General features: G+C 51.5%; 3 protein-coding genes across 5 annotated transcripts; 2 read left to right on the top strand and 1 right to left on the bottom strand.

The window, feature by feature from the left end:
* Positions 333 to 6,171, top strand: ALKBH6 (alkB homolog 6). Of its 3 annotated transcripts, none has more exons than XM_018063381.1 (7): positions 333 to 440; positions 1,253 to 1,335; positions 1,652 to 1,720; positions 3,618 to 3,678; positions 4,053 to 4,204; positions 4,417 to 4,533; positions 5,734 to 6,171. In XM_018063381.1, the coding sequence occupies exons 1-7, from the start codon at positions 416 to 418 to the stop codon at positions 5,995 to 5,997; spliced, it is 771 nt and encodes a 256-aa protein (XP_017918870.1). In that variant the 5' UTR covers positions 333 to 415; the 3' UTR covers positions 5,998 to 6,171. The 3 variants fall into 3 exon arrangements, with proteins under 3 accessions (XP_017918870.1, XP_017918871.1, XP_017918872.1); XM_018063382.1 differs by lacking the exon at positions 333 to 440 and adding an exon at positions 447 to 700; XM_018063383.1 differs by lacking the exons at positions 333 to 440; positions 5,734 to 6,171 and having other exon boundaries at positions 1,273 to 1,335; positions 4,455 to 4,517.
* Positions 6,441 to 11,761, top strand: SYNE4 (spectrin repeat containing nuclear envelope family member 4). Its single transcript, XM_018063371.1, has 8 exons — positions 6,441 to 6,967; positions 7,374 to 7,524; positions 8,584 to 8,727; positions 9,166 to 9,360; positions 9,432 to 9,680; positions 10,621 to 10,698; positions 11,382 to 11,440; positions 11,534 to 11,761. Exons 1-8 carry the CDS (start codon positions 6,840 to 6,842, stop codon positions 11,712 to 11,714), a joined length of 1,185 nt encoding a protein of 394 aa, XP_017918860.1. The 5' UTR covers positions 6,441 to 6,839; the 3' UTR covers positions 11,715 to 11,761.
* Positions 17,988 to 19,093, bottom strand: SDHAF1 (succinate dehydrogenase complex assembly factor 1). Its single transcript, XM_013971227.2, has one exon. It carries the CDS (start codon positions 18,983 to 18,985, stop codon positions 18,629 to 18,631), a length of 357 nt encoding a protein of 118 aa, XP_013826681.2. The 5' UTR covers positions 18,986 to 19,093; the 3' UTR covers positions 17,988 to 18,628.

The raw sequence follows: 24,854 nt of genomic DNA, 5'->3' as shown, positions 1-24,854 counted from the left end.
CTCTATACCCTTACTAGGGGAGCATGGCAGAGGAAGTCCTTCCCTCAGTCTCGTCTCCCTGCTCGTATATAGGATGGCCTAACCTGCGGGGGGGTCCTTCCAACACATCCGTTTTCCCTGCGGGCTCTACTCTGGGCTCGCTCCGCAGTGTGGACGGATTTCGTTCTGAAGCTCTCATTGGTCGGTCCAGACGAAGCTCGGTCTCTGAAGGGTCCAGTGGCTCAAAGGCCAGGAGGCATAGCCTATCACCGAACGAGGGTGAGGGGGCGGGGCGACACTCTGTGAGAGCGCCTATTGGGTGGAGGGCGGAGCTTTAGGGCCTTTGAGAATTCCCATTGGTCTGAGGATGCCTGCGTCGGGCAGTCGTGCATGGGGGCGGAAGTAGCTGGGAAGGGAATTGGGATGTTGAATTTGGATGTTGGAGGGGTCACTGGTGGACGGTCAGTTTGCGGGGTGGCCGAGGGTGGAGATGGCGGTCTAAGAGAGCTGAGAGTGGGGACCCAGGGAAGCGCATGTGGGAGTCCGAGGAAGCTCAGAATGTGGAGTTCTAGAAGACAGAGTCGGGGGATCCAGGGGGCTCGGAGCGTGGAAGGAGTCAGACTCAGGGTCACAGGTCCAGGGGTGCTGCAGTGAAGGGGCGCTCCGGAAGAGAAATCTGAAGGGAGTCTAGAGGAGGGGGATCCGAGGAGACTGAAAATGGGTATGTCTGAGGAGGCTTAGACTGGGGGCACAAGGGTGCTCAGAATGGAGTGTCTGAAAGGGCTTGAGGAGGGAGGAGGGTCTATGAAGACCTTGAACACTGTTAGAGAGCCAGGATTGCAGTTTTTAGGCATGCATGCTGTGCTGTGCTTAGTCAGGGCATGGCAGTTTTTACGATGAGGTCTCAAATCAAGGTGTTTAAAGGGACTCTGGTGTGTAGCCCTGGGGGATATGTGTGGAGCTCTTGGGAAAGGCGGCGGATGGAGTCAGAGGCTATTCTCTGGGGGAGCTTAAGACAGCAAATATGTGTAATTTGATGGACCTTTGGTGGATGGAGTTTGGGGGAGTATTCTGGGTGCTCATTGTGTCCGGGCAAGTGTGGGGGCTGTGCACTGAGGGGCTTTTGAGATACTGAGGACTTAGGTTTTAGAAACCAAGAGAGCTTCCCTAGAGGTCTGAGCTGAGGCTGTGGCCCATGGTAAGAGCAGAAAGCTGGATCATAATCTGAGGGCGGCAGGCTTGGTTACTTCAGCATGTTCTCCTCTCCCCACAGGTCTGACCAGGTACCTGGAGTTGCTGTCGATGGAGGATCAGGATGCCAGGGTCCCAGCCCTGGAGCCATTCAGGGTGGAGCAGGTTGTCAGGACTGGGGGTGCAGAGGGTGAAGGTGGGGACTAGAGGGTGGGAGATAAGAGTGGAGATGGATAGGGAGGCTAACTCCTGGGTTTGTGGGCTGGACCTGACCCCTCCCTCTCCATTCTTACCCTCAGGGTCCAGCCCTATCCTCACCGCCACCTCCTCATCCCCCAAATAGTCATCGGTCCCTTGACTTAAGGCCCTGGCCTGTCTGGGGACATCCTGAGCTACACTCCAGAGGAGGGGCTGCGCATGGGTGCTAGCACTAGTCTGCGGGTGAAAGGGCCACACCTTCAGGGGGATCTCTCTGTCCTAGGCACCACCTGTAATTTACTACATCCCTGACTTCATCTCCAAGGAAGAGGAGGAGTATTTGCTTCGACAGGTGACCTCAACACCCTTCTGGTCTGTTCTTCTCCTCTTCCCAGATCCCTCTCCAACCCCCAGCTCTCATGTGAGAGCCGACAAAGCCACAGTGAAGACCCTGGCAGAAAGGAGAGTGCCGCCCAGCACCCATCCCTCACCTTCCCTATTCCTTTCTCAACACCTGCCGGGGCCTGGCTAAAGAGCTTTTTCCAGGAGGCTTAGGGGAAACCAAACTGATTTTTTTTTTTTTTTGGCCAAGTCATACGTCTTGCGGGATCTCATTCCCTGACCAGGGACTGAACCCAGGTCACACCAATAAAAGCGCTGAATCCTAACCACTAGAGCACCAGTGAACTTCCCAAACTGATTCCTAGAAAGGTGGTGTTTATTATGGAGTTTAGGCTCTCTGTGCTAAGACAACCCAATCCTGCTACTGTTATAAGGAAAAGGAAGTTACAACACAGGCTGAAAGAGCCCAGTTCAGGCCCTTGAGACAGGCCCTTGAGATTTGGGGAATGAAGAATTTACAGTGTTCAGATTTCTGTGCTGAAATAGTTCAGGCCTCAGAATGTTAAGAGTAAACGCTTCCCTCCGCTGATAGCTCAGCATAGACCCAGAGCCTTGGGAACAAGGTTACCAAGCCCAGACCACCTGTGTTAGATAGTACAGTCTGTATTCTATTCTTAAGGTTTGGGGAAAGAAGAGAGTTTTACAAAGTTCAGAATCCATGCATGGGATAGCCCTTTGCAGCCCCAGAGCCTTGGTTACAGAGCCTGAACCTGCCCTGTGCAGTCTCAACTACTCCTATCTTGTTTGAGGCCCAGGAATGAGTTAGGTTGAGAGCTCAGACTCTCCTACTGAGACAACCCATCCCAGCCCCATTAACATGAAGGAAATAAGGAGATTTCTTAGGCTTATTTTTTTAAAGATGCTTTTTGATTAATTAATTAATTTTTGGCTGCTCTGGGTCTTCCTTGCTGTGCGCAAGCTTTCTCTAGTTGCGGCGAGTAGGGGCTACCCTCTGTTGCGGTGCACGGGTTTCTTATTGAAGTGGCTTCTCTTGTTTTAGGAGCACAGGCTGTAGGGTATGTGGGCTCAGTAGTTGTGTACACAGGTTTAGGTGCCCTGCGGCATGTGAGATCTTCCCAAACCAGGGATCGAACCCATGTCCCCTGCATTGGCAGATATATTCTTAACCATTGGACCACCAAGGAAGTCCAACTTTTTATTTTTTAGTATTTATTTGGCTGTGCCGGGTCTTAGTTGCAGTATTAAGGATCTTCAAACTTTGTTGCGGCATGCAGGTTCTTAGCTGTGGCATGAGGGTTCTTAGTTGCAGCATGTGGGGTATATTAACAGTTCCCTGACCAGGGATCAAACCCAGGCTTCCTGCATTGGGAGTGTGGAGTCAGCCACTGAACCATCCAGGAAGTCCCTTCTTAGATTTCTTTGAGACAACCCTTTCGAGACCCCTGGGGTCTTGGCAGTGGAGAATTTTCAAAATACTCTCTTGACTGTATTGAATAACCCAGTTTAGCACTTTTTCTCCCCCGGGCAATAGGAACAAGGAGATTCCAGAACTCAGACTGTCCTGAGATAGCCCAGGGATCAGAAAATTAAAGTGCAGATTGTTTGCTGAGCTGAAAGAGCCCAATCCAGCCCAGAGCTCTGGGTAGATTCAGACCCTGATTGTACAGCCCTTTCTCAATCCTGGTAGACACAGGTCAGCTTTGAGGCTTGTGGTCTTCACAGGGGGAAAAGGCAAACAAAATCCTGGGAACGTTATCCCAGAGAATGATCCCACAGACACTGAGATGACCCATTTCCACCCCAGGTAAAAACCGCTTTGTTGGCCTGGGTGGGAGAATCAGAGAGGGTGGTCCTTGAAAAAGGACTGACCCCCTTCTATCTCCCAGGTCTTCAATGCCCCAAAGCCAAAATGGACCCAGCTCTCCGGGAGGAAGTTACAGAACTGGGGTGAGTGTCCCTGACTATGAGCATAGCTGACTTAGGGATGTGGGCTGGGGTAGGCATGTCAGGTTTGATAGTTTCAGGACATTGAGGCGAAGGTGGGGGGGGTCCCTGAGGGCTCAAGGGATCCCAAGGGCCAGGATGATTCTGAGGGGTCAGTAGAGGTCTTGAGGGGTTAGAATTTCCTGATGGGTTGAGGGGGTATCTCTAGGTTTTGGAGAAGCAGGAAAGCTTTGAAGAGTGGAGTGGGGATCTCCAAAGAGTTAGGGGTCCCTGAGGAGGTCAGAGTGCTACCAACCACTAGGATATTCCTAATGGGGGCTCCTTGGTGCCAGAGCTCCTTGGTTGGGTGCCCTCAGCACCCCACTATCCTCCCACAGGTGGGCTCCCCCATCCCCGGGGGATGGTTCCTGAGCGACTGCCACCGTGGCTCCAGCGCTACGTGGACAAAGTGTCTGACCTCAGCCTTTTTGGGGGTCTCCCAGCCAACCACGTCCTCATAAACCAGTATCTGCCTGGGGAGGGCATCATGGTAACCACTCTCTCACCCCACCCTCGAGACCTGGGACCCACCACGGGGCAGGGCATCATGTTGACCCACGTCCACTCTCATTAAGCAATTCACATAGCCCAACCAAGCATTTGCCTCCCTGTCCCCAGCTGGGGGACACCTTTCACCTCAGAGGGTTGGGGGTGGGGATGTGTGGACTCCTGCCCCATCCAGCCCTGGTACTCACTCCTCAGCCCCACGAGGATGGGCCACTGTACTACCCGACCGTCAGCACTATCAGCTTGGGCTCTCACACCATGCTGGACCTCTACGAGCCTCGGCAGCCAGAGGATGATAACCCAACAGAGCAGGTGGGCCCTGAGATGCTGCCCCAGCCACTTGTGAGTGCTCTGACCTCCCATATCCTCCAAGAGACCCTGGTTCCACCCACCTATGAGGTAGCCCTGATACCCATCTACCTGCAGGGTGCCCTAGAAATCATGATCTTCACAGATACCCCAATACCCCCACCTGTTGAGCAACTATCCTGACATCCTACAGATGTCCTGGCCCCGCATATTTAGAGTGAGCACTCCAATACGGCAGGCAGGGCTCCCCAGTTCTCCAACAGACACTGATATCCTGATACCGCCACAACCATCCCCTCAGGGGTGTCTCTGACATCCTCCCAGACACCCTGACTCTCAGTGGCCACTGCATAGACACCCCAATACTGACCTCCTCCCTCCCACTCCAATAATGTGATCTGTCACGCAGGACACCTCCAGATTCTCTTGGCACCTCAACCCAGGACTCACTGCTCAAGCCCCCTTCTGTGAGGATTGCTCATGACAATTTCCCTGACCTCTTTCTTTGATGCATGTCTGACCCCCCCAGTGTTCACAGAAACTACCCTGGATACCCTGATCACAGCTGCTCCTTAGGGTTCCCCCTTAAAAAAAAAAAAAAACTTTTATTTATTTGGCCATACCACCCAGCAAGTAGGACCTTAGTTCCCTGGCTAGAACAGAAACTTCATCTCCTGCAATGGAACCACAGAGTGTTAACCACTGGACCCCCAGGGAAGTCCCTGGGCTCCCTTTGTCAATCCTACATGCTCCTGTCTGCCCCCCACCTTGCTGGTGTCCTCAAAGCATCCTGAGATACCCCCACGTCCGCCCAGACCACACCCGCTCCTCTCTCCCTCCCTTCCTGGCTTCAGCCAAGTCCTTGGCCCAGTTTCACCCAGTTTACTGGGACCACTGATCCCTCAGTCCCAGACCCTTGCAGATTCTTTAGACACCGAGACGCCCCCATCTGCAGCCTAGTTCCTACCCCTTCCCAAAAGACTGCCGACCACTCCCCTTTCCCTCCCCTCGCGCCCCTCCCCTCCAGGCCCTGGCCCTGTCGCTCTTGGGATTTTCATTCCAAAGCCTTGATTCTTAGGAGCACACTTGCCCCTCAGCCTTTGCCCCTGGAACTCACTGACCTGAACCCCCAAACTTGCTGAACTCTCGTCTGCCTCCGCCACCAAATTCTGGGGACCCGCTAACCTTCAACCCTCCCCGCAGCCCCGGCCCCCGTCCCGGCCGGCCACCTCTCTGCTGCTTGAACCGCGCAGCCTGCTGGTGCTCCGCGGCACCGCCTACACGCGCCTCCTCCACGGCATTGCGGCAGCCAGCGTAGACGCACTCGAGGCAGCCTCCCTGCCGCCCAACGCCGCCGCCTGCCCCTCGGCGCAGCCGGGAGCCCGCCTGGTGCGCGGCACCCGCGTCTCGCTGACCATCCGCCGAGTCCCCCGCGTGCTGCGGGCTGGCCTCTTACTCAGCAAGTGACGCCAGGGCCCAGGACCTGCTCGGATTCCCGAGCTCCCTCCCGCTCTGGACTGCTACCTTCCTGTGACCTTGGATCTCTGGGGTAGAGGTGGCTCCCCTCGGGTTATTTTCCAGTACCTGTGTGGAAACCACAGGAAGAGGACCCATTCCAAATAAACCAACAACAAAAAAGTCTTACTCTGGTTTTGGACATTTGGGGGTGGGGGTGGGCAGATGTTTGGGTTCCCGAAGGGGTCTGCGTCTGCGACCTTGGAAGAATGGTGTGAGCTCCCAGGGGGTCTTCCCAGGTGGCTCTGTGATAAAGAGTACCCCTGCTAATGCGGGAGACACAGGTTCAATCCCTGAGTGGGGAAGATCCCCTAAAGTAGGAAATGGCAACCCACTCCAGTATTCTCGCCTGGGAAATCCCATGGACAGAGGATCCTGGTGGGCCACAGTCCGTGGGGTTGGCAAAGCCTCCCACATGACTGAATATGCATGCACACGCAGATGTGGGTTCCCAGGATGAGAGGTCTGGGTCTCAGAGTGGTTCAGAACTTGGGGCTCTTGAGCAGGGAGGGTCATATCTGGAAACCCTTTAGTTGGGTGGGGTGAGCTTGAAAGTCAGCTACTGGTATACTAGGGAGGAAGGAGTTAAGTGGAGATAGGGTCACCTGAGCTAGGCATCAAATTACCTGGGTCCAGGTTCCACCTGGAAGGAGGTGGAGCTGAACCTGCCCCTGGGCTTTTGGCTGCCTCAGGCCTGGGTGAGTCCTACTGAGGAAGTCTTCAAGGAGACTGGGGCTAGAAAAAGGGCTCCTGCTGGGGGTCCTCACCGACTCTTCGTCCCCAGGCTCCCAAATATGGCCCGGCCCCCACCTCTGGGCCCTAGATCCCCCTCAGAGCCCTTCAGTCACCCCCCTGGAGCGCCTAGGGAACTGGACGCTACTGGAGACACAATCTGCATTGCATCTGGAGAGGAGAGCATCAGGTAGGGGCTGGGGCTTTAGAAACTGGGGTCCAAAGTGGTGGGGGCATTACCAGGGTAGGAGGTATTGTGGCTAAGACCCCCTGGGGACATGGGGACATGGGAGAGGTAACCTGGGACAGGGGTGGGGTAGAGTGAATAATGGGCACCTAGCTCACCTGGTGGCTCAGATGGTAAGGCGTCTGCCTGTAATGCGGGAGACCTGGGTTCAATCCCTGGGTGGGGAAGGTCCCCTGGAGAAAGAGATGGCAACCCACTCCAGTACCCTTGCCTGGAAAATCCCATAGACAGAGGAGCCTGGTAGGCTACAGTCCATGGGGTTGCAAAGAGTCGGACACAACTGAACGACTTCACTTTCACTTTCACTTAAGACTCACCCAGGGGCCTGTCATTGTCCTCCACCTCCCAGGTCAGAACAGGCCCAGAAGCTGGGGCAGGACTCCTTGGACCCTCCAGAGCACTTCCGGGGTGGGCCAAGGAGCCTGGAGCCTGTTGCTGGCCTCCCCAGGTTGCCAGCGCTCTCTTCCCTTGAGGAGTCAGCTGGAGCAAAAAACCTAGAGGTGAGTTGAGGTGACCTGGGCTCCTGGGCCAGCCCCCACCTCCTGTCTGTCTCCCAGAGTCTGCCCTCCAAACCGGGGATGATTCTGGAAAAGTGTTGGTCAACTGTGTGGGGATGGGATGCTCTAGACAATGATTCTTGACCTGTCTACTATTTCATATTTTATCAACTGAGGGAGAATTATGTTAATATATTTTTAATTTATGGCTGTGCTGCGGAAAAGGCAATGGCACCCCACTCCAGTCCTCTTGCCTGGAAAATCCCATGGATGGAGGAGCCTGGAAGGCTGCAGTCCATGGGGTCACGAAGAGTCGGACACGACTGAGCGACTTCACTTTTACTTTTCACTTTCATGCATTGGAGAAGGAAATGACAACCCACTCCAGTGTTCTTGCCTGGAGAATCCCAGGGACGGGGGAGCCTGGTGGGCTGCTGTCCATGGGGTCGCACAGAGTTGGACACAACTGAAGCGACTTAGCAGCAGCGGCAACAGCATGGCTGTGCTGGGTCTTCATTGCTGCATGTGGGCTTTCTTTAGTTGCAGAGAGTTGTTATTGTTGTTCAGTTGCTCCAATGTGTCTGACTCTTCGTAGTGGGGCTGCTTTCTAGATGCGGTGCATGGGCTCAGTAGTTGAGATGTGGCGCGGGCTTGGTTGCCACACAGCATGTAGTCTTTGGACCAGGGATCGAACTCGTGTCCCCTGCATTGGCAGGTGGGTTCCTAACCACTGAACCACCAGGGAAGTCCAAGAATTATCTCATCATTGGCCCTGGTGTTCCCTGTGGGAGTGATTTGGTTCCATTACCCTTCCCTCTCCAAGACCCCCAGGCCCTATATGGACAAGTTTCTAGGAGCCTTGAAAACCTGGAGAATTTGAACTAGAGGTTCTCGGGCCTGACTCCACTGGGAAGTTTCTCTAGGTGGGAGCGGCCTTGGGGCACACCCACAGATGGACTCTGCTGCAGAGAAGCATCCAGAAGGCAGGAGCCTGGGTGCAATGGGAGTGGGAACAAGGTCCGGGTTGGCTCACTGGCTCTGACTCAGCCTTGTGTTCCCCAGCACCCCATCTCTAGCCAAGAGGTATTAGAGGCTGATCAGGACAGTCTGCATCTTTGTCTTCTGGGGCTGGGCCTCTGGCTGCAGGACTTGGAGCGAGGCCTGGGGCCCTGCGTGTCAGCCCAGAGCAGGATGGTCCAGCTGCAGGTGGGTAAGGGCCTCAGGAGTGGGGGCCAGCTTCCCTTGGAAATGGATCTGTTCCATGTTCTCCATGTCTGGATGGGAAGAGGGTGGGGGTAGTAACTCCAGTCCTAGGTCTCTGGTGTTTTGGTGCCCCTGTGGTGTGTGTGCTGATGATGTCCAACCATGTGTACCCAGTGTGTGTGTGTGTGTGTGTGTGTGTGTGTGTAGCAGGGTGGGGTGTATTGATGATGTCCAACCATGTGCACCCAGGCGCTACAGGTGTGTGTGTGTGTGTGTGTGTGTGTGTGTGTGTGTGTGTGTGTGTGTAGCAGGGTGGGGTGTATTGATGATGTCCAACCATGTGCACCCAGGCGCTACAGGTGTGTGTGTGTGTGTGTGTGTGTGTGTGTGTGTGTGTAGCAGGGTGGGGTGTATTGATGATGTCCAACCATGTGCACCCAGGCGCTACAGGCAGACCTACGTGGAGCAGCTGAGCGTTTAGATGCACTGCTGGTGTTCGGTGAGGGGCTGGCACAGCGCAGTGAGCCTCAGACCCGGGCAGCCCTGGAGCAACTCCTGAAGGCCTTCAGAGCCCACCAAGACAGCATCTTCCGACAGCTGTGGCAGCTGCAGGCCCAGCTGGTCAGCACCAGCCTGGTATGGCCCACCCTGGTGGTCCCTGGCGCGGGTGCCAGTCTCAACCTTCATGACCTCTGTCCTCTGAGCAGGTGTTGGAGGAGGCAAGCACACTGGAACAGGACTTGGAGTTCGAGGGGGACTCAGATGGGCCGGGCCCTGGTGGGGTCTGGGGGCCCTGGGCACCCAGTAGCCTCCCCACGCCAGCAGAGTTGGAATGGGACCCGGCGGGGGACGTTGGGGACCTTGAGCCTTTAGGGCGAAGGACAGCCCGGATGCCAGGGGCTCCGTGTGAGCTGTGTGGCCACAGGGGCCCCCAGAGCAGAGGACAAAGCCTGGAGGTGAGAGCAGGTGGGGTGACCTCCTCCCTCCAAGCACCCATGGGACCCTCTGTGTGTCTCCTAGCAGGGTCCTTGCCTTTCGAGAAGGCCTTCAAACCTCTGGCTCTGTCTCTCCCAGTGTCTCTTTCTCTTTTGATGTCTCAGTGTTCTCCTTCCGGGTCTCTCTGCCCTCACTTCCTCTCACTCTCCCCCTCATTCACCCCACCACAACCACACTACCCTCCTGACTCTTCAGACATTTCAAACACACTCCCATTTCCAAACCCCCAGATGCATGCCCAGCTCCCCTCCTCCTTCACTCCAGTCTCTCCTCAAATATCACCCCTTCAGAGAGACCTGCCCTGGCCTCAGAACATTATTATTCCTTATCCTCTTACTTGGGCTTCCCTGGTGGCTCAGCTGGTAAAGAATCTGCCTACAATGTGGGAGACCTGGGTTTGGGAAGATCCCCTGCAGAAGGGATTGGCTACCCACTCCAGTATTCTAGTATTCTGGCCTGGAGAATTCCATAGACTTTGTAGTCCATGGGATCACAAAGAGTCGGACAGACTGAGTGAAAAGTTAGCACCTAACAGTACTTACCACATCTTGCCATTATATGCTTATTAAATTACAGTCTCTCTCTCTCCTGCTAGAATATAAACTCCATGTATGCCAGCATTTTGCCTGCTTCTGTGCCCACTGTGTCCTCAACTCCTAGGACAGTACCTGGAGTGTAACAGACACTCATTAAATATTTGTTGCGTGAATGAATAAATAATGTCTCTCTTTTCGGGTTTGCTGTTGTTGTTGGGCTCTGGCCCTCTCTTCATCTCTCCCTGAGATCTCGCTCTTCCCCCAGAATCTCATCTATATGACACCATACTGCCATTGTGGCCCTCCCTCAACTTTGTGTCTGTCACTGATTCTCCAAGGAACCCACACCTCTCTCCCCCCACAGGACAGGCTCATGTCGGGCCTCAGCCACCGAAAACACATAGCAAGTCACCGAAGACAACCCCTGCTCTGGAAGTCTCGAGTGAGTTGGTCCTCAGCCAGGTGTATCACTCACGAATCGTGATAGCAAGTGACAGCAACCCAACCCTGACTGAATTACACACAAAAAGGGGATGCTGGGTTGTTGTTCTTTTTCACCACTTAACTTGAAAGTCCAGATGCTGTTGAATTTCAGACCTCAAATACTGCCAGGGTGCAGTCCCTCCCTGTCTTGGGCTCTGCTTCATGGGGGATTTCTTCTCAGCAACATGGCTGCCCCAGCAGCTACACATTCTCTTCCCACTGGCTCACTCACTCCGGAAGAGAATGCTCCGGACTCACAGGCAGCAAAAGTTCTAGGTCGGACTCCTGCTTCGCCACCAATCACAGTAGCCAAGCTGACGGAGGGCTCTGATTGGCCAGATCTGGTCACATGCCTAGTTACGGAGGTAGAATTGTGAATTCAGAATAGTGGGGAATTATGATACCGTCTTCTCCAAGTTGAACCACCATTACCAGGAAAAGGGGGACTGGATGGAGGGAAGGCACAGACAGACCTCCACTACACTTGGAGCTATTCCAAGTCCCCATGGGGGCTTGAGGATGGAAGGGGTGTTAGGAGAGGAGGAGAAATAAGCCCAGTTCTGCCTGTCTATGGTAGTAAGGTAAAGAGCACATTAAATGTCACTTCCACCCATTCTGCTGCTGGTGGCTCTCCATGTTTAGGACAGGATGAGGCAAGCATCTCCCAGTCTCCAAGATGTGATGCTGGAGGCGCACCCTGGGTAAGACGTTTTGGGAGAGGAGTCCGGGGGTTTGGGGGACAGGGCTCATGGTGGCACCCATTGGTACATTTAACACTGTATTTCCCTTCACAGAGTGCCCACTCCTTCTTCCAGGCGACCTCTGACCTTCTTCCATCTCCTCCTCCTCTTCCTTTTCCTGGTGGGTATCACATTGTTCCTGCCCACGTCAGGGGGCTCCTGCTGCTCTCCTGCACAACTGATCAGGACACCTAACCTGGAGCTCAGCTATGTCAATGGTCCCCCTCCAATGTGAGAAGGCAGTCTAGACATAGACATAGGTAATAAATAGTCCCTGTTAAAGGATGTGTGTTAGTCTGTTTGGGCTGCTATAACCAAATAACATAGACTGAGTGGCTTAGAAACAACAGAAGCTGGTTTCTCACAGTTCTGGGTGCTGAAAAGTCCAAGATCAAGGTGCTGATAGATTCAGTGTCTAATGAGTATCTACTTCCTGGTTCATCGATAGCCATCTTCTTCCTGTGTCCTCACATCAGAGGGGCCAGGGAACTCTCTGAGGTCTCTCTTTTTCTTCTTTTTGGCCACATGGCATGTGGGATCTTAGTTCCCTGGCCAGGGATTGAACTCACACCCCCTGCATTGGAAGCATGGTGTCAACCACTGGACCCTAGGGAAGTCCCTCTTTGGGGTCTCTTAGAAGGGCACTAACCCCTTTCATGAGGCCTCCACCCTCATGATCTGATCAGGTCCCAAAGGCGCCACACCTCCTAATACCATCACATCGAGGGGACACAAACCTTCATTCTGTAGCAGGATGTGTGAGGATACTGGATGCTTGAATATTGACAATCTTTGATATGATCCTGGTACATCTAGACAACCCCTTCCACAGATCCCTTTGCCTTGAGCACAGAATATAGAATTGAATCAGCCCATCTTGGGTTGGGTTCCCCCAGACCATCAGACAGATTCCAGCACAGATAGTTTTTTGTTTTTAAAACATAGTGTGTATATATATTTATACACCCCATTTTTATGGGGTATTTTAATTTAATTATAATTTGTCTGTGCTGGGTCTTAGTTGCAGCAGGAGGGATCTTTAGTTGTGTCATCTGAACTCTTAGTTGTGGCAGGTGGGATCTAGTTCCCTGACCAGGGATCAAACCTGGGCCCCCTGCATTGGGAGAGCGGAGTCTTAGCTACTTGACCACAAGGGAAGTCCCTCAAGCACACGTAGTTTTTTTTTTTGGGGGGGGCGGTGATCCTAAGCAAATTGATAGGGGAGTGGGAAGTGAACCAGGGAAGGGAGTCAATGAGCTGGCTGCTTCTCTGGGCATTGGTGTGCCATCCCCCTAGGGACCTCTGGGAGACTGTGGGACACACAAGAGGTGAAGGACTTGTGGCATATATGTACCAGCTCTCATCTCTCATTGATTCAGGATTAATCCTGGAGATGTTAACTCCCCAGCACTTCCAGCCTCTCCTGTCTGTAAAGACCCTCAGGCAAAGAGGTACAGGTGCTTGCCACAGGCTACTAGAGGGGTAGCCTGCATTGATCCAGGTGCTCTGTTCAAACACTACATGGTGGGCTCCCAGGCTGGCCATCACTAACTGGACTGTGAAAGCCCTCTTCTCTCAGGTCACCAAGCTGAACTGCCAGGGCTCAGTCCTGGAGTCCAGTCCCCAGCCTCAGGTGTCTAAGCTTATCCTCTCCCAGAGCTTAAAGTATCAGGACAAGAGGTGGAGCAGAACCAGACTCAAGAACAGAGGCAGGAGCCCCATGCTAGTCTCCTGGATGTGCACTTAAGACAGACACTTCCTTGAATTCTCACAACCACCCAATGGTGTGTCCCTGCTTAACAGAAATGGGAAACTGAGGCTCTAGAGGGGAAGCCACTAGCCTGAGGCCACACACACAGCAAGTGAATGAAACCCAGTCTCCACTGATTTAAGGATAAGACAGTGAACACCCTATGCAGGAGGCCCAGGTTCCACCCCTGGTTAGGGAACTAGATCCCACATGCCGAAACTAAGAGTTCGAATGCCACAACTAAAAAAATAAAAAGAACCCGCATGATGCAACTAAAGATTCTGCATGCCACAACTAAGACCCGGTGCAGCCAAATAAATATTTAAAGCAAACAAAAACAACAGTAATCCTTGAAAAACATTTGGGAATTAATAATTAATTTTTGTGGGTAACTTAAAAGTTCAGGACTGCAAGCATAGCTGGATCCAGGGGCTCAGTTCTTTCCTGTTCTGGCTTCAGTCTTATCCAAATGGTGGGGAGTGCCCCTTGAAACCGCCAAGCCTACATGCCACCAATTTAGCAGTCAATAGAGAGGTGTGTGTGTGTGCTAAGTCGCTTCAGTCCATGGGATTCTCCAGGCAAGAATACTGGAATGTGTTGCCGTCCTGTCCTCCAGGGGATCTTCCCAACCCAGGGATCAAACCCGACTCTGTTATGTCTCCTGCATTGGTAGGCAGGTTCTTTACCAGTAGCACCACCTGGGAAGCCCAATCGGAGAGTTGCACTGAACTGAAAGTCGCTTAGTTGTGTCTGACTCTTTGTGAACCCATGGACTGTAGCCCACCAGGCTCCTCTGTCCATGGAATTCTCCAGGCAAGAATACACTGGAGTGGGTAGCCATTCCCTTCTCCAGGGGATCTTCCTAACCCAGGGATCAAACCCAGGTCTCCTGCATTGCAGGTGGTTTCTTTACGTCTGAGTCCTGAAGCCAGCTCCTCTGGCTAGTGTCACATGCTTCACTGGGGGCTGCAGTTAGCCTTGCTTGTACTGAAATAGGTAGGGGGGAGTAGTTCTCCAAAAAAAAAAATCAGGGAGCTGTTACCAGAAGGGGGAATGGACCCTGGGTTGGGGGCAGGAGACAGGAAGCAGCAGATCCTCAGAGTAATTCCACATTCAGGGAGAAGTCTGTGCAAACCTGGGTCTGTTCTCTTTTAACTGCCAGACCAGGTCCTGTCCCCAGCTGAGGAGGAGGCATGGTGTCCCCAGGGTCACCAGCAAATTGGATGGATGGGCAATTTTGGCAGTATCGTCCCAACCGATTGAGTAATGGAGCAAATCCATGTCATTCATTCATTCATTTACTACTCACTGAGTGTCTGCTATGAACCAGGTCAAAGAGCAGGATTATGACTGTGAACAAGACAGGCTAAAATCCAGGTCCCTGTGGAGCTTACATTCTAGGGAGAGAGAGATAGACGGGATCAGTGGGAACTTGCAGGTTTGACCTGTGGCTCCTCGTCCAATATGATGAGTTTCCCAGAATTCCCCAGGGCCCCCTGGACCACCTCATGCACCTGGTCACCCTTTTGGAACAGTGGAGCTTGTGACTCAAGACAAGAACATATTCTAGTGATCTGTCATTCCCGACAGGGTGGAGATCAGAACCTGTGAGGGAGAGCAGATGTTACTATTTTAAAGGTCAGGAATTTAAATTGATTGCTAAATCTGTGAGAAAGTTATGCATGAGAGATCTATCCAAGTCTCAGAAAATACAGGCTTTGCTTTTCTCAAATCTCTTGTAAAAATGTACCCTGTATGTGAAGATATCTGGCGTCCAAAGACAAATGACCAGTAAGACACTGATATGACCATTGTCTTTTTGGTAACCTTTTGTTTTGTTTCAAATTCCTGAAAAGCTTTAAGACTTGTAACAAGAAACTCTCACATACCCTTTACCCACCTTCATCAGTTGTTAACATTTAACCCCATGGGCTTTGCCATTCACTCTCAGTAATATATCTATGCACATATTTTGGAACCATCTGAGAACAAGTTGTAGACATGATGCTCTTTACTCCTGAATACTTCAGTGTATAGTTTTTAATGTCATGGACACTGTCTTACACAACTACAGTACAGTTACTGGATTCCGGAAATTTCAACACTCAATTCCATTATTAACCCACAATCTATATTCCAAATTATTCTAACCCCCTAAGTCCTTTATAGCAATTTTCTTAGATCAGGAGATTCCTGACAGGTTGAGAAGCAGTGACCCTGTCCCTTAGAAGAGTGAAAACACAGCAGCAGACACAGATAGGACCAAGGGGGGTGGTTTAACATCAGTACATTCTGAGATAAAGCCTTGAGTGAGGTGGTTTATTTGCAATGTGATCCCAGGAGGCAGGAGTTAGGGAATGAGGAGAGACAGTGAACAGGCCAAAAGCAAAACAGATGCTTATGGTGTGGGAGCCACTGTGAGTAGCTGGGGCTCAGTCCCACCGGACAACAGGCAACTAGGGCACTTATCCAGTGACTGTAGTCCCCCACAGGCTGCAGTTTGCTCCTGAGGGCATTAACCCACCTCTCATAATTCCTAGAAAGCCCTCAAGCAGAAGAGCAGAGATGCAGGGGCTCGGAGCAGGAAGCTGGCAGTCTCTTGGGAACCCTCCTCTGCAGCTACAAGTGAACTCAAGTAGACAGGAGGGATATGGGGTTGGGACATCACCCTCTGCTGCCACAGGTATTTAATTCACTGTGTCATGATGACTGCACCATGATATTAAAAGATGCTTGCTCCTTGGAAGAAATGCTATGACCAACCTAGACAGTGTTTTCAAAAGCAGAGACATCATTTTGCCGACAAAGGTCTATATAGTCAAAGCTATGGTTTTTCCAGTAGTCACGTGAGAGTTTGGACTATAAAAAAGGCTGAGTGCCAAAGAATGGATGTTTTCAAAGTGTGATGTTGGAGAAGACTCTTGAGAGTCTCTTGGACAGCAAGGAGATCAAACCAGTCAATCCTAAAGAAAATCAATCCTGAATATTCACTGGAAGGACAGATGCTAAAGCTCCAATACTTTGGCCACCTGACGCAAAGAGTCGATTCACTGGAAAAGACCCTGATGCTGGGAAAGACTGAAAGGAGGAGGAGAAGGGGAGGACAGATAAGATGGTTGAATGGCATCACCAACACAATGGAGATGAGTTTGAGTAAACTCAGGGAGATGGTAAAGAACTGGGAAGCCTGGTGTGCTGCAGTCCATGGGGTTGCAGAGTCAGCCACAACTTAGCGACTGAACAAAAACATACCATAACAGCTGCATAGTTAGTGTGCCCATTTGGCAGATAAGGATGTAGAGGCACAAGGAGATTAAATCACTTGCCTCTGATCACGTAATCAGTAAGTGTTAGAACTGCAATTCAAACCTAAACATTCCAATTCCGGAGTCCAAGCTCTTAATCACCCGACATTCACCCTGTAACTCCCTTCTGACCAGGACACCCAGCCCCAGTGAGAACTCAGTCACTGCCTGCAGCCCTGCCAGAAGCTCCCATCCTGGACCTTATTAGGGCTCAAGATCTTGGAGCCAGGAATGAGCAGGAGGAAGAGGAGAGAGATACAAGGGGAAGAGGAGGGAGATGCAGGTGGAGCTCTAATTCGGGCTGGATGGGTAGGACTTAACTCCACTAGCCACTTTCAAGATTTTGGTTTTTACTCTGAAATGCAGCCAGGCCAGGATTAATAGCAGCACCCTGGTGGAAGAAACTGAGGTGGACGGATGAACACGGGCATGGAGGCTGAGTACCAAGCAGAGACAAAGCTGAAGTAGAAGCCACTTGCATGAACTGCACAGCCTGTGCTCTGGGGCACTCCAGGCCCCAGCATTTCTCCCCTTCGCCCTCTCCAGGCCTTTACCCACACGGTCCCCCTGCTTAGCTTATCCTTACATTCTGGCAAACACCTCATAATGCTTCAGATTTCAACCTCATTTTATAACTATTTGAGTATCTGCCTCCCCCACTGGGACTGGGGGAGAGACTGTGTTTCTCTTCGGTCCGTCCTACCTTTGGGGCTTCCCAGGTGGTGCAGGGGTAAAGAACCTGCCTGCCAATGCGGGAGACCCAAGAGACGTGGTTTCAATCCCTGGGTTGAGAAGATCCCCTGGAGTAGGAAATAGCAACCCATTCCAGTATTCCTGCCTGGAAAAAACTCTATGGACAAAGGAGCCTCACAGGCTACAGTCCATAGGGGTATAATGAGTCAGACACGACTGAGCAGCAGGCATGCCAGGGCATCCTACCTTTGATCTGAGCTCTTGAGTTCCTTTCCTGAGGTCCTCCTCCTCTCAACTGCTTTTAATGGGTGCAAATACAGCTGAGGGCTACAAAACGCAGCACCTCAGGGAATGTCTAGGGCATGTCCCTGTGGGGGCATGGGAAGAGCTATGTCTGTGGCCTATGGGTCCACCTCTCCTTTCCCACCCCTAGGCCTTGCTAACAGTTCCAGCTTGTAGCTGAGGCTGGACTCCTTAGCAAGGTTTGAGGGCCCCACTACTACTGCAGGGATTACCAGCCAGGCCTCCTCAGCCCCACCATTCCTCTTCCGCCTCACTACCTTCCACTAAGGGGTCAACAGGGGCTTCCTTGGGGGTCAAACCAGGGTGGCTTCCCTCCATGGATCTGCCCAGGAGAAAGAACTATGCTGCTCCAACCAATCTGCCATTCTAGAGGGTTCCCCACACCCATCCCTTGCCAGAGGGTCACTTCTTGATAACCCTCAAAATCCCCCAAACACATCAAATCTTTACCACCACCAACAGGGAAGTAAGCACACCCCCTTTTTATTGCCTTTTTGTCCAACAGTCCTGAGCAGGGAAAGGGGCAGGAATCGGGGTGGAGAGGGGTAGGTTTCCCCCTCAGAACCATCATGTAGAGGTCTTGAAGGGGTCTTTAACTGATTAGCGGGGTGAGAAACCCGTTACCCCCTTCCTCACCAATCCCAGTTGGTCTCAGTGGAGTAAAGATTTTTCTGAGGGGGTTTCCAGGCTTCTCACCGTCCATCAGGGCATCGTCCCAAACTCCTCCTCATCTGCTCTTCTCAGAGTTAAATACAGGAGAGAGGAGTCTCTTTGAGGAGCCGCCAGTGGTATTTCTCAGCGTTCTAGACAAGGGCGTGTCAGTCTCTTTCTGTCCAACAGCGGGGCGTCTTGGCTCCCCAGGCCTTAGGGTAAGCAGCTTTTAGTTTGACAGCCCGCCCCAAGCCTCATTGGTTAAGTCTGACCCGGTACCATACAGCAAGCAAAGCTGGGCATTTCTCGCCATCGCACCCCACGTCCCAGGAGAGCTCTTCAACTACCTCAATCTGTCGATCTAGTTTCTCAAGACCTCTCACTTTCCATCGGGGGGCTCCCCGGTCCTCCAGTCCCACTGAGCCATCGGCAGAGCCCTTCAGCCGGTCACCGTCCATCCAGCGGGGTCTTCGGTGTCCTTATGCTGTCTAGCGGTCTCCTCCGGTCGTCACCTTCACTAGACAGGGTCCCTGGGGCCCCCGCGCCGTTGGACTCCTCGGTCGGGTCCTGCGTACGGACGAAGGCACCCATGGCCGTGGCGTGGCCCGAGCGTAGCATCTGGAGCTGGCGCCGACCGCGGCGGTACAGGTACTCAATGCGAAGTACGTCTGAGCGTGGCAGGCAGGCGTGCTGCCGGAATTCAGCCCGCACCCGTGCCTCGGCGCCCGGCTTCCCGCGCCCGGCGCGCAACAGCTCGCGGTACAGGCTCAGAACTTGCCTCTGCAACCGGCTGTGCCGGCTCATGGCAGCGGCTGGGCCGCGGGGCACGGAGCGGCACACGGGAACCAGCGGCAGAAGCGGTGAAACACCGCCACAGGCACTTCCGCCTCCCGCTCCCAGCTTTGCGGCGCCGTCGCGCCTCATAGGTTGTCGCTGCTGCTACGTCACAATGTTGTGAGTAAGGGGCGGAGCTAATGGTTCACTGGCCCGCCCCACTGGACATCAGTGTCCTTGAGAGGACGGTACTCCTGAGGGCCTGGAAGAGGAGGACGCTAGACGCTGAGACTCTTAGGTTTGGGGTCGGAAGAGACCAGGGGATCCTGACCTGACTCTTGGGTCCTGCGAGTGGAGAGAGCTAGAGGTTAGGGTCCTTGTGTTCCCCAGAGCGCTGGGGGCACTGGGAGAGAGAAGACGGGCACACACGTGGGTTTATCCTCATTTATTAAAGCAACCATGGGAAAATCCGTGAGTCCCCACTCCCAGAGCAAGTGTACATCGAAGGCCCCAACCCTTGGGGACGGGAATACCCGGTAAAGTGCTGGGTCACAGCCGGCAGAACAAGCCTCTCGGTGCTGAGAATATACCGTGGGCTATAAGCCCCCAAACGCAGCCTGTTTGGGCCGGTAGCGCTCTCTGCCGACGTGAGTCGGATCTGAGGGTAGGAGAGGGAGAGGCCTCCCTAGCTGTTGAAGCCGAGTCCAGCCCACAAGGAACTCTTCGACTATGTTGGCACTCCGCAGACCTCCAGGAAGTATCAGGTAGTCAGCTGCAATTCCGTTATAGTTCCCGCAGGCTATTCGGAGGCGTCCTCGTAGCGCTGGGAGGCCCGCAAGGCCACGACCCGCTCAGCACCCTACCAGCACCTACCGGCACCCAGAGCGTGGGGAACCAGGAAACGATAACCCGGGACCCCTCCGCCCAGCGTGCGACCACGGCCCCGCACATCTGGTCATGGGTTCTTCCGCAGGAGGCTAGGCTAGTCAGGGGCTGAGGAGAAGGCCTGAGTCTGGGAGTCGATCAGTTCAGTTCAGTTCAGTTGCTCAGTCGTCTCCGACTCTTGTCACCTCATGGAGGCCAGGCTTCCCTGTCCCTCACCAACTCCCAGAGCTTGCTCAAACTCATGTCCATCGAGTAGGTGATGCTATTCAACCATCTCATCCTCTGTCCTCCCCGTCTCCTCCTGCCTTCAATCTTTCCCAGCATCAGGGTTTTTTCTAATGAGTCAGTTGTTCGCATCAGGTGGCCAAAGTATTGGAGTTTCAGCTTCAGCATCAGTCCTTCCAATGAATATTCAGGACTGATTTCCTTTAGAATTGACTGGTTTGATTTCCTTGCAATCCAAGGGACTCTCAAGAGTCTTCTCCAACACCACAGTTCAAAAGCATCAGTTCTTCGGCTCTCAACTTTCTTTATAGTCCAACTCTCACATCTATACATGACTACTGGAAAAACCATAGCTTTGTTTAGATGGACCTTTGTCAGCAAAGTAATATCCCTACTTACTATGCTGTCTAGGTTGGTCATAGCTTTTCATCAAAGGAGTAATGTCTTTTAATTTCATGGCTGAAGTCACCATCTGCAGTGATTTTGGAGCCAAGTCCATGCAATTCTCCAGGCCAGAATACTGGAGTGGATTGCCATTCCCTTCTCCAGGGGATCTTCCTAACCCAGGGATCAAACCCAGGTCTTGAGCATTGCAGGCAGATTCTTTACCAGTTGAGCCACAAGGCGAGCCCTGGGAGTCAATAGGGAGATCTGAAACCGCTGTGATTCCTGCTGGTATCTCTCTGTCAGAAACACATACCAGGTTCTTTGCTAGAGGAATAAGGTCGGATTTGCTTTAAAATCCTACAGCACAAGCAAAACAAAGAGTGGGAGGAAAAGATGAAAGCAAGCATGGCAAAATATTTGTAACTGTAATGGGGTTTCATAACACTATTCTTTTGTGATGCTTGAAATTTTTCATAATAAACACTGTCTCAGAAGAGAACTTTAGAGAGAGAAAAAAAAAAAAGCCTCTGGAAACTGTCACATCTCTCATCTATGTCTTCATAATCTAGTAACTGTTTACTGAGCACGTACTCTGTGCCAGGCACTCTTTCAAGTGCTGTAATATTTTATTTATAAGATAATGTATAACAGTAGGTTAATAAAATGTGTAATATAATATGATGCAATTGGTATTTTAATATATTGTCACCTAATTTGTATTATTTTATGTAATCCATTTATATGAAAATAGTAAATATTTAAAACAGTTTATTAAACATTTAATGTTTTAAGTGATATTAAATCCTCATCAACACTCTGATGAGATGGTCTGTACCATATGACTCTTATGAAACCGAGGCCAAAGAAGTAACATAGCCTGCCCAGCTTCACATACCTGGTAAGTGGCAAAGTTAGGTTTTGAACCTCGGGGATCAGATTTCATGACCTCTAGTTTTAACAACTCTGCTACACATACTGAAGGCTTCCCAGCTGGTGCTAGAGGGAAGGAATCCATCTGCTAGTGCAAGAGGCACAGGAGACTTGGGTTCGATCCCTGGGTCAGGAGGATCTCATGGAGGAGGGAGTAGCAGCCCACTCCAGTATTCTTGCCTGCAGAATCCCATGGACAGAGGAGCTTGGTGGGCTACGGCCCAGAGGGTTGCAAAGAGTCAGACACAACCAAAGCAACTTATCATGCATACACATACTGCCTCTCCAAAGATAAAATAAAAATGGTTACAAGAGCAATCACAGCTCATACTTACTAAGCACTTATGCCAAGCACTTTATATATATCTTCACAGCTACCCTGTATGGTGGGTACTGTTCTTATCACTACTTTTTGTGGATGAGCAAACAGGCATAGAGAGAGGCTGAGTCACTTACCCAAAGCTACACTAGAAGTTTAAGAGACACAGTCAGGAGTCTCTTGACCCTTGAACCAAAGGGTCAAGCTTACCTGTCTGGCTTAGCTTACCTGACAGTTGTGGTTGATGTCCAAGCTGTTCTCTCCCATCCTCCCACCCCTACAGGTAACCCTGAACTCACAGATGATTCTATTTCTCATCATGAGATTTCAGGTTTGTTTTCCCCTTACTAATAAATAGCATTCTGGGACTTCACCAGTGGTCCAGTGGTTAAGAATCACCATCCAATGCAGGGGACTTGGGTTTGAACCCTGGTTGAGGAACTAAGATCCCACATGCCGTGAGGTATGGCCAAAAAAATAAATAAATAAAAACAACAAACAAAGGAACTTCCAAAACTATCCATTTTGCCTTCCCAGATCCCAGCTCTGCTGTTGCTCTCCTGCTTTCAGGAAGCAATGCATCCTCTATCCTGACATCTCTTCCTGCTGGATTTCCAAACTTTCCTCGTCTGGCTTCTGCCTATCAGCACTGAAACATCCCTAAGTTTCTCCCATCTCAAAATAATATTGATAAAAATTAGTTCTAAGATATCCTTGCCTTCTGGCTCATCCTAGCTGATCTTATTATTACTTGTTCCATGCCATTGGGGCATGCAGGATCTTAGTTACCCAAACAAGGATCACATCTGTGCCTCCTGCATTGGGAATGTGGAATCTTAACCACTGGAGCTCGAGGGAAGTCCCCTAGCTGATCTTTATTCTCCCCTTTCTGCATGGATACCTTGTCAAGAGAGGTGTCTATGCTTGCTGTCTCCAGCTGTCTCATTCCTCAACCCTGCAGTCCAAGAGCTGCCTCCTGCTGTGTTGTGTGATAGAAGGTGCCTGTGTTTCTGAGTTGGAGGAAATGAGCTGGTTTTGCTTGGGCTGTTCATGAGAGAGCAATAAGCTTTTATCAAGTTTAAGTCCCTGTAATGTTGAGCCTCTCTTATAGCTCTTGGCCCCAAAAGTCTAATTAATATAGATGGTAATGAAACCATTTACCTCAGATTGGCACTTGATCCCATGTGCTGGAACTTGAACCCAAGTGGCTGGGCTTTGAGCCCAGCCAAAACCTTGCTTGGGAATCTAACCCAGGTGGCTGGGACTCAAGCCAAACCCATGGTACCCAGCCAAAACCCATGGTACCCAGTTCCAGGACCTAATGAAGTTCAGGTTCTTGATGCCTCATCACAGAAAGAATTCAGTGAGAAACAAAGTGATAGGTAAGAAGTGGATTTATTCAGATTCAGGGAGAAGCACACTCCACAGAGTATGGGACATCGCACAGGGCCAGTGTGTGCTTCTTTGAAACGTGGCTTGATTAGTTTTTATAGGTTGGTAATTTCATATGCTAATGAGTGGGAGGGTTATTCCATCTGTTTTGGAGAAGAGGTGGAGATTTCCACTGGTCACTGTTCTGATGCACAATTCCTTGCAGTGGCCCAATTTCTTGGTCTTTTAACAGTGCCTTGGAACTGTCATGGTGCCTCTGGGTGTGTCATTTCACTTGCTGATTGAGGATCAGGGTCTAGTCTTGTCTGCCATCTTGGTCCCATTTGATTCTAATCAGTTTATGTCGTGTCCTTGGTTGATGTCTTTCTTTCAAAAGTTTTGTCCTGCCCTTTCCCCTCCTGTTATGCTAACACAGAAAAAGGAAAAGGCAGGGATGAAAGATGGAAACTTGAGTCCTAGTGACATCATTTGAGTCCCCAAATCCAGCCCTGTCTGAAAGCCTCAACTTTACCCAAAGAAAAGTAGATATATTTCCTGTTGTATTTAAGATAGTAGGCATCATTTTCTGTCAGTTACAACTGAAAGTCTTATTGATATGGTGTCCTGAAAGTATTTTGATAAGATATGGGAGACTCTATGCCCACCCACCCAGGCCTGGGGACCTCTCTTACAGGCATGTCACATCCCTTGTGGAAGCAGCCCCAGTGGTCTTGGGACACACAATCTGTGCCATCAAAGATGATGCCAGGGTCACACTCACAGCCCTCATGGCATCAGAACAGTGAGCAGGGCTTGTTGCAGAGAAGCCAATTCTGACTGCATATTGGAAACTGTTTCTTTGACTTGCTTTTTGTTGCTTTTGTTATTTTGCAAACTCTGGGAGATAGTGAAGGACAGGGAAGCCTGGCATGCTGCAGTCCATGGGGTCGCAAAGAGTTGGACATGACTGAGCCACTGAACAACAACAAGCCTGCCGCAGAAGACCCTGCCCCTCTTCCTGACTGTAAACTAAAGTGCTTTTGTTCAGCTTATAGAGAGATAATCTGACCTTACCCATCTGTGAATAGCTACAATAAAAAGAAGAGATTAACACACCCCTTCCAAAGGTTGGCCATTCCTGGAGATGTTTTGCAAGACTAAAGATTCTTTCACTTCACTTCCCCACTGCCTCTCCCTCTCTATTCTGCCTTTTGATTTTCGTTCCTCATCACCCCTCTCTCTGGCTCTGTAAAGAACCTGCCATCCAGATCCCAACAAGATGGTTACTCTGAGACATTAGTCTGCCATCTTCTTGGTCAGCTGGCTTTTCGAGTAAATTCATATTCCTTGCCTCAACACCTTGTCTCTCGGATTTATTGGCCTGTCGTGCAGCAAGCAGAGTGAGCTTGGACTCAGTAACAGGCTGAGAGGCAGGACATGGACCCCATGACAGGGCCATGCACAGTGGCTTCAGGTGGACAAGTGAGGACTGCAGGTGGATGGCAAAGGTGAGCGCTTGGACTCCCAAGCTTACTTTTCCAATCCTACTGCCTCCTACCCCGAGTCAGGCTAGCTTCCTAGTGATGTTTTCCAACCTCCACAACTTTGCAGTTATGGTTCCCTTTCCCTTCCTTGCATGGCCTGCCTACACACACTCCTCAGCCAGTTCCATCAATGTCAGGTCTTCTCTGATTCCCATCGGGAGAGGAGACTCTTCCTGCTGGCCCACAACTTGCCTAGCGTGCATCCCCGGCCCAGCCAGAGCACTCACAGCAAAGTTGG

The sequence above is a fragment of the Capra hircus genome, chromosome 18, assembly GCF_001704415.2.
Source record: "Capra hircus breed San Clemente chromosome 18, ASM170441v1, whole genome shotgun sequence".
Taxonomy (NCBI): domain Eukaryota; kingdom Metazoa; phylum Chordata; class Mammalia; order Artiodactyla; family Bovidae; genus Capra; species Capra hircus.
This window is presented reverse-complemented; position numbering and strand designations above follow the sequence as displayed.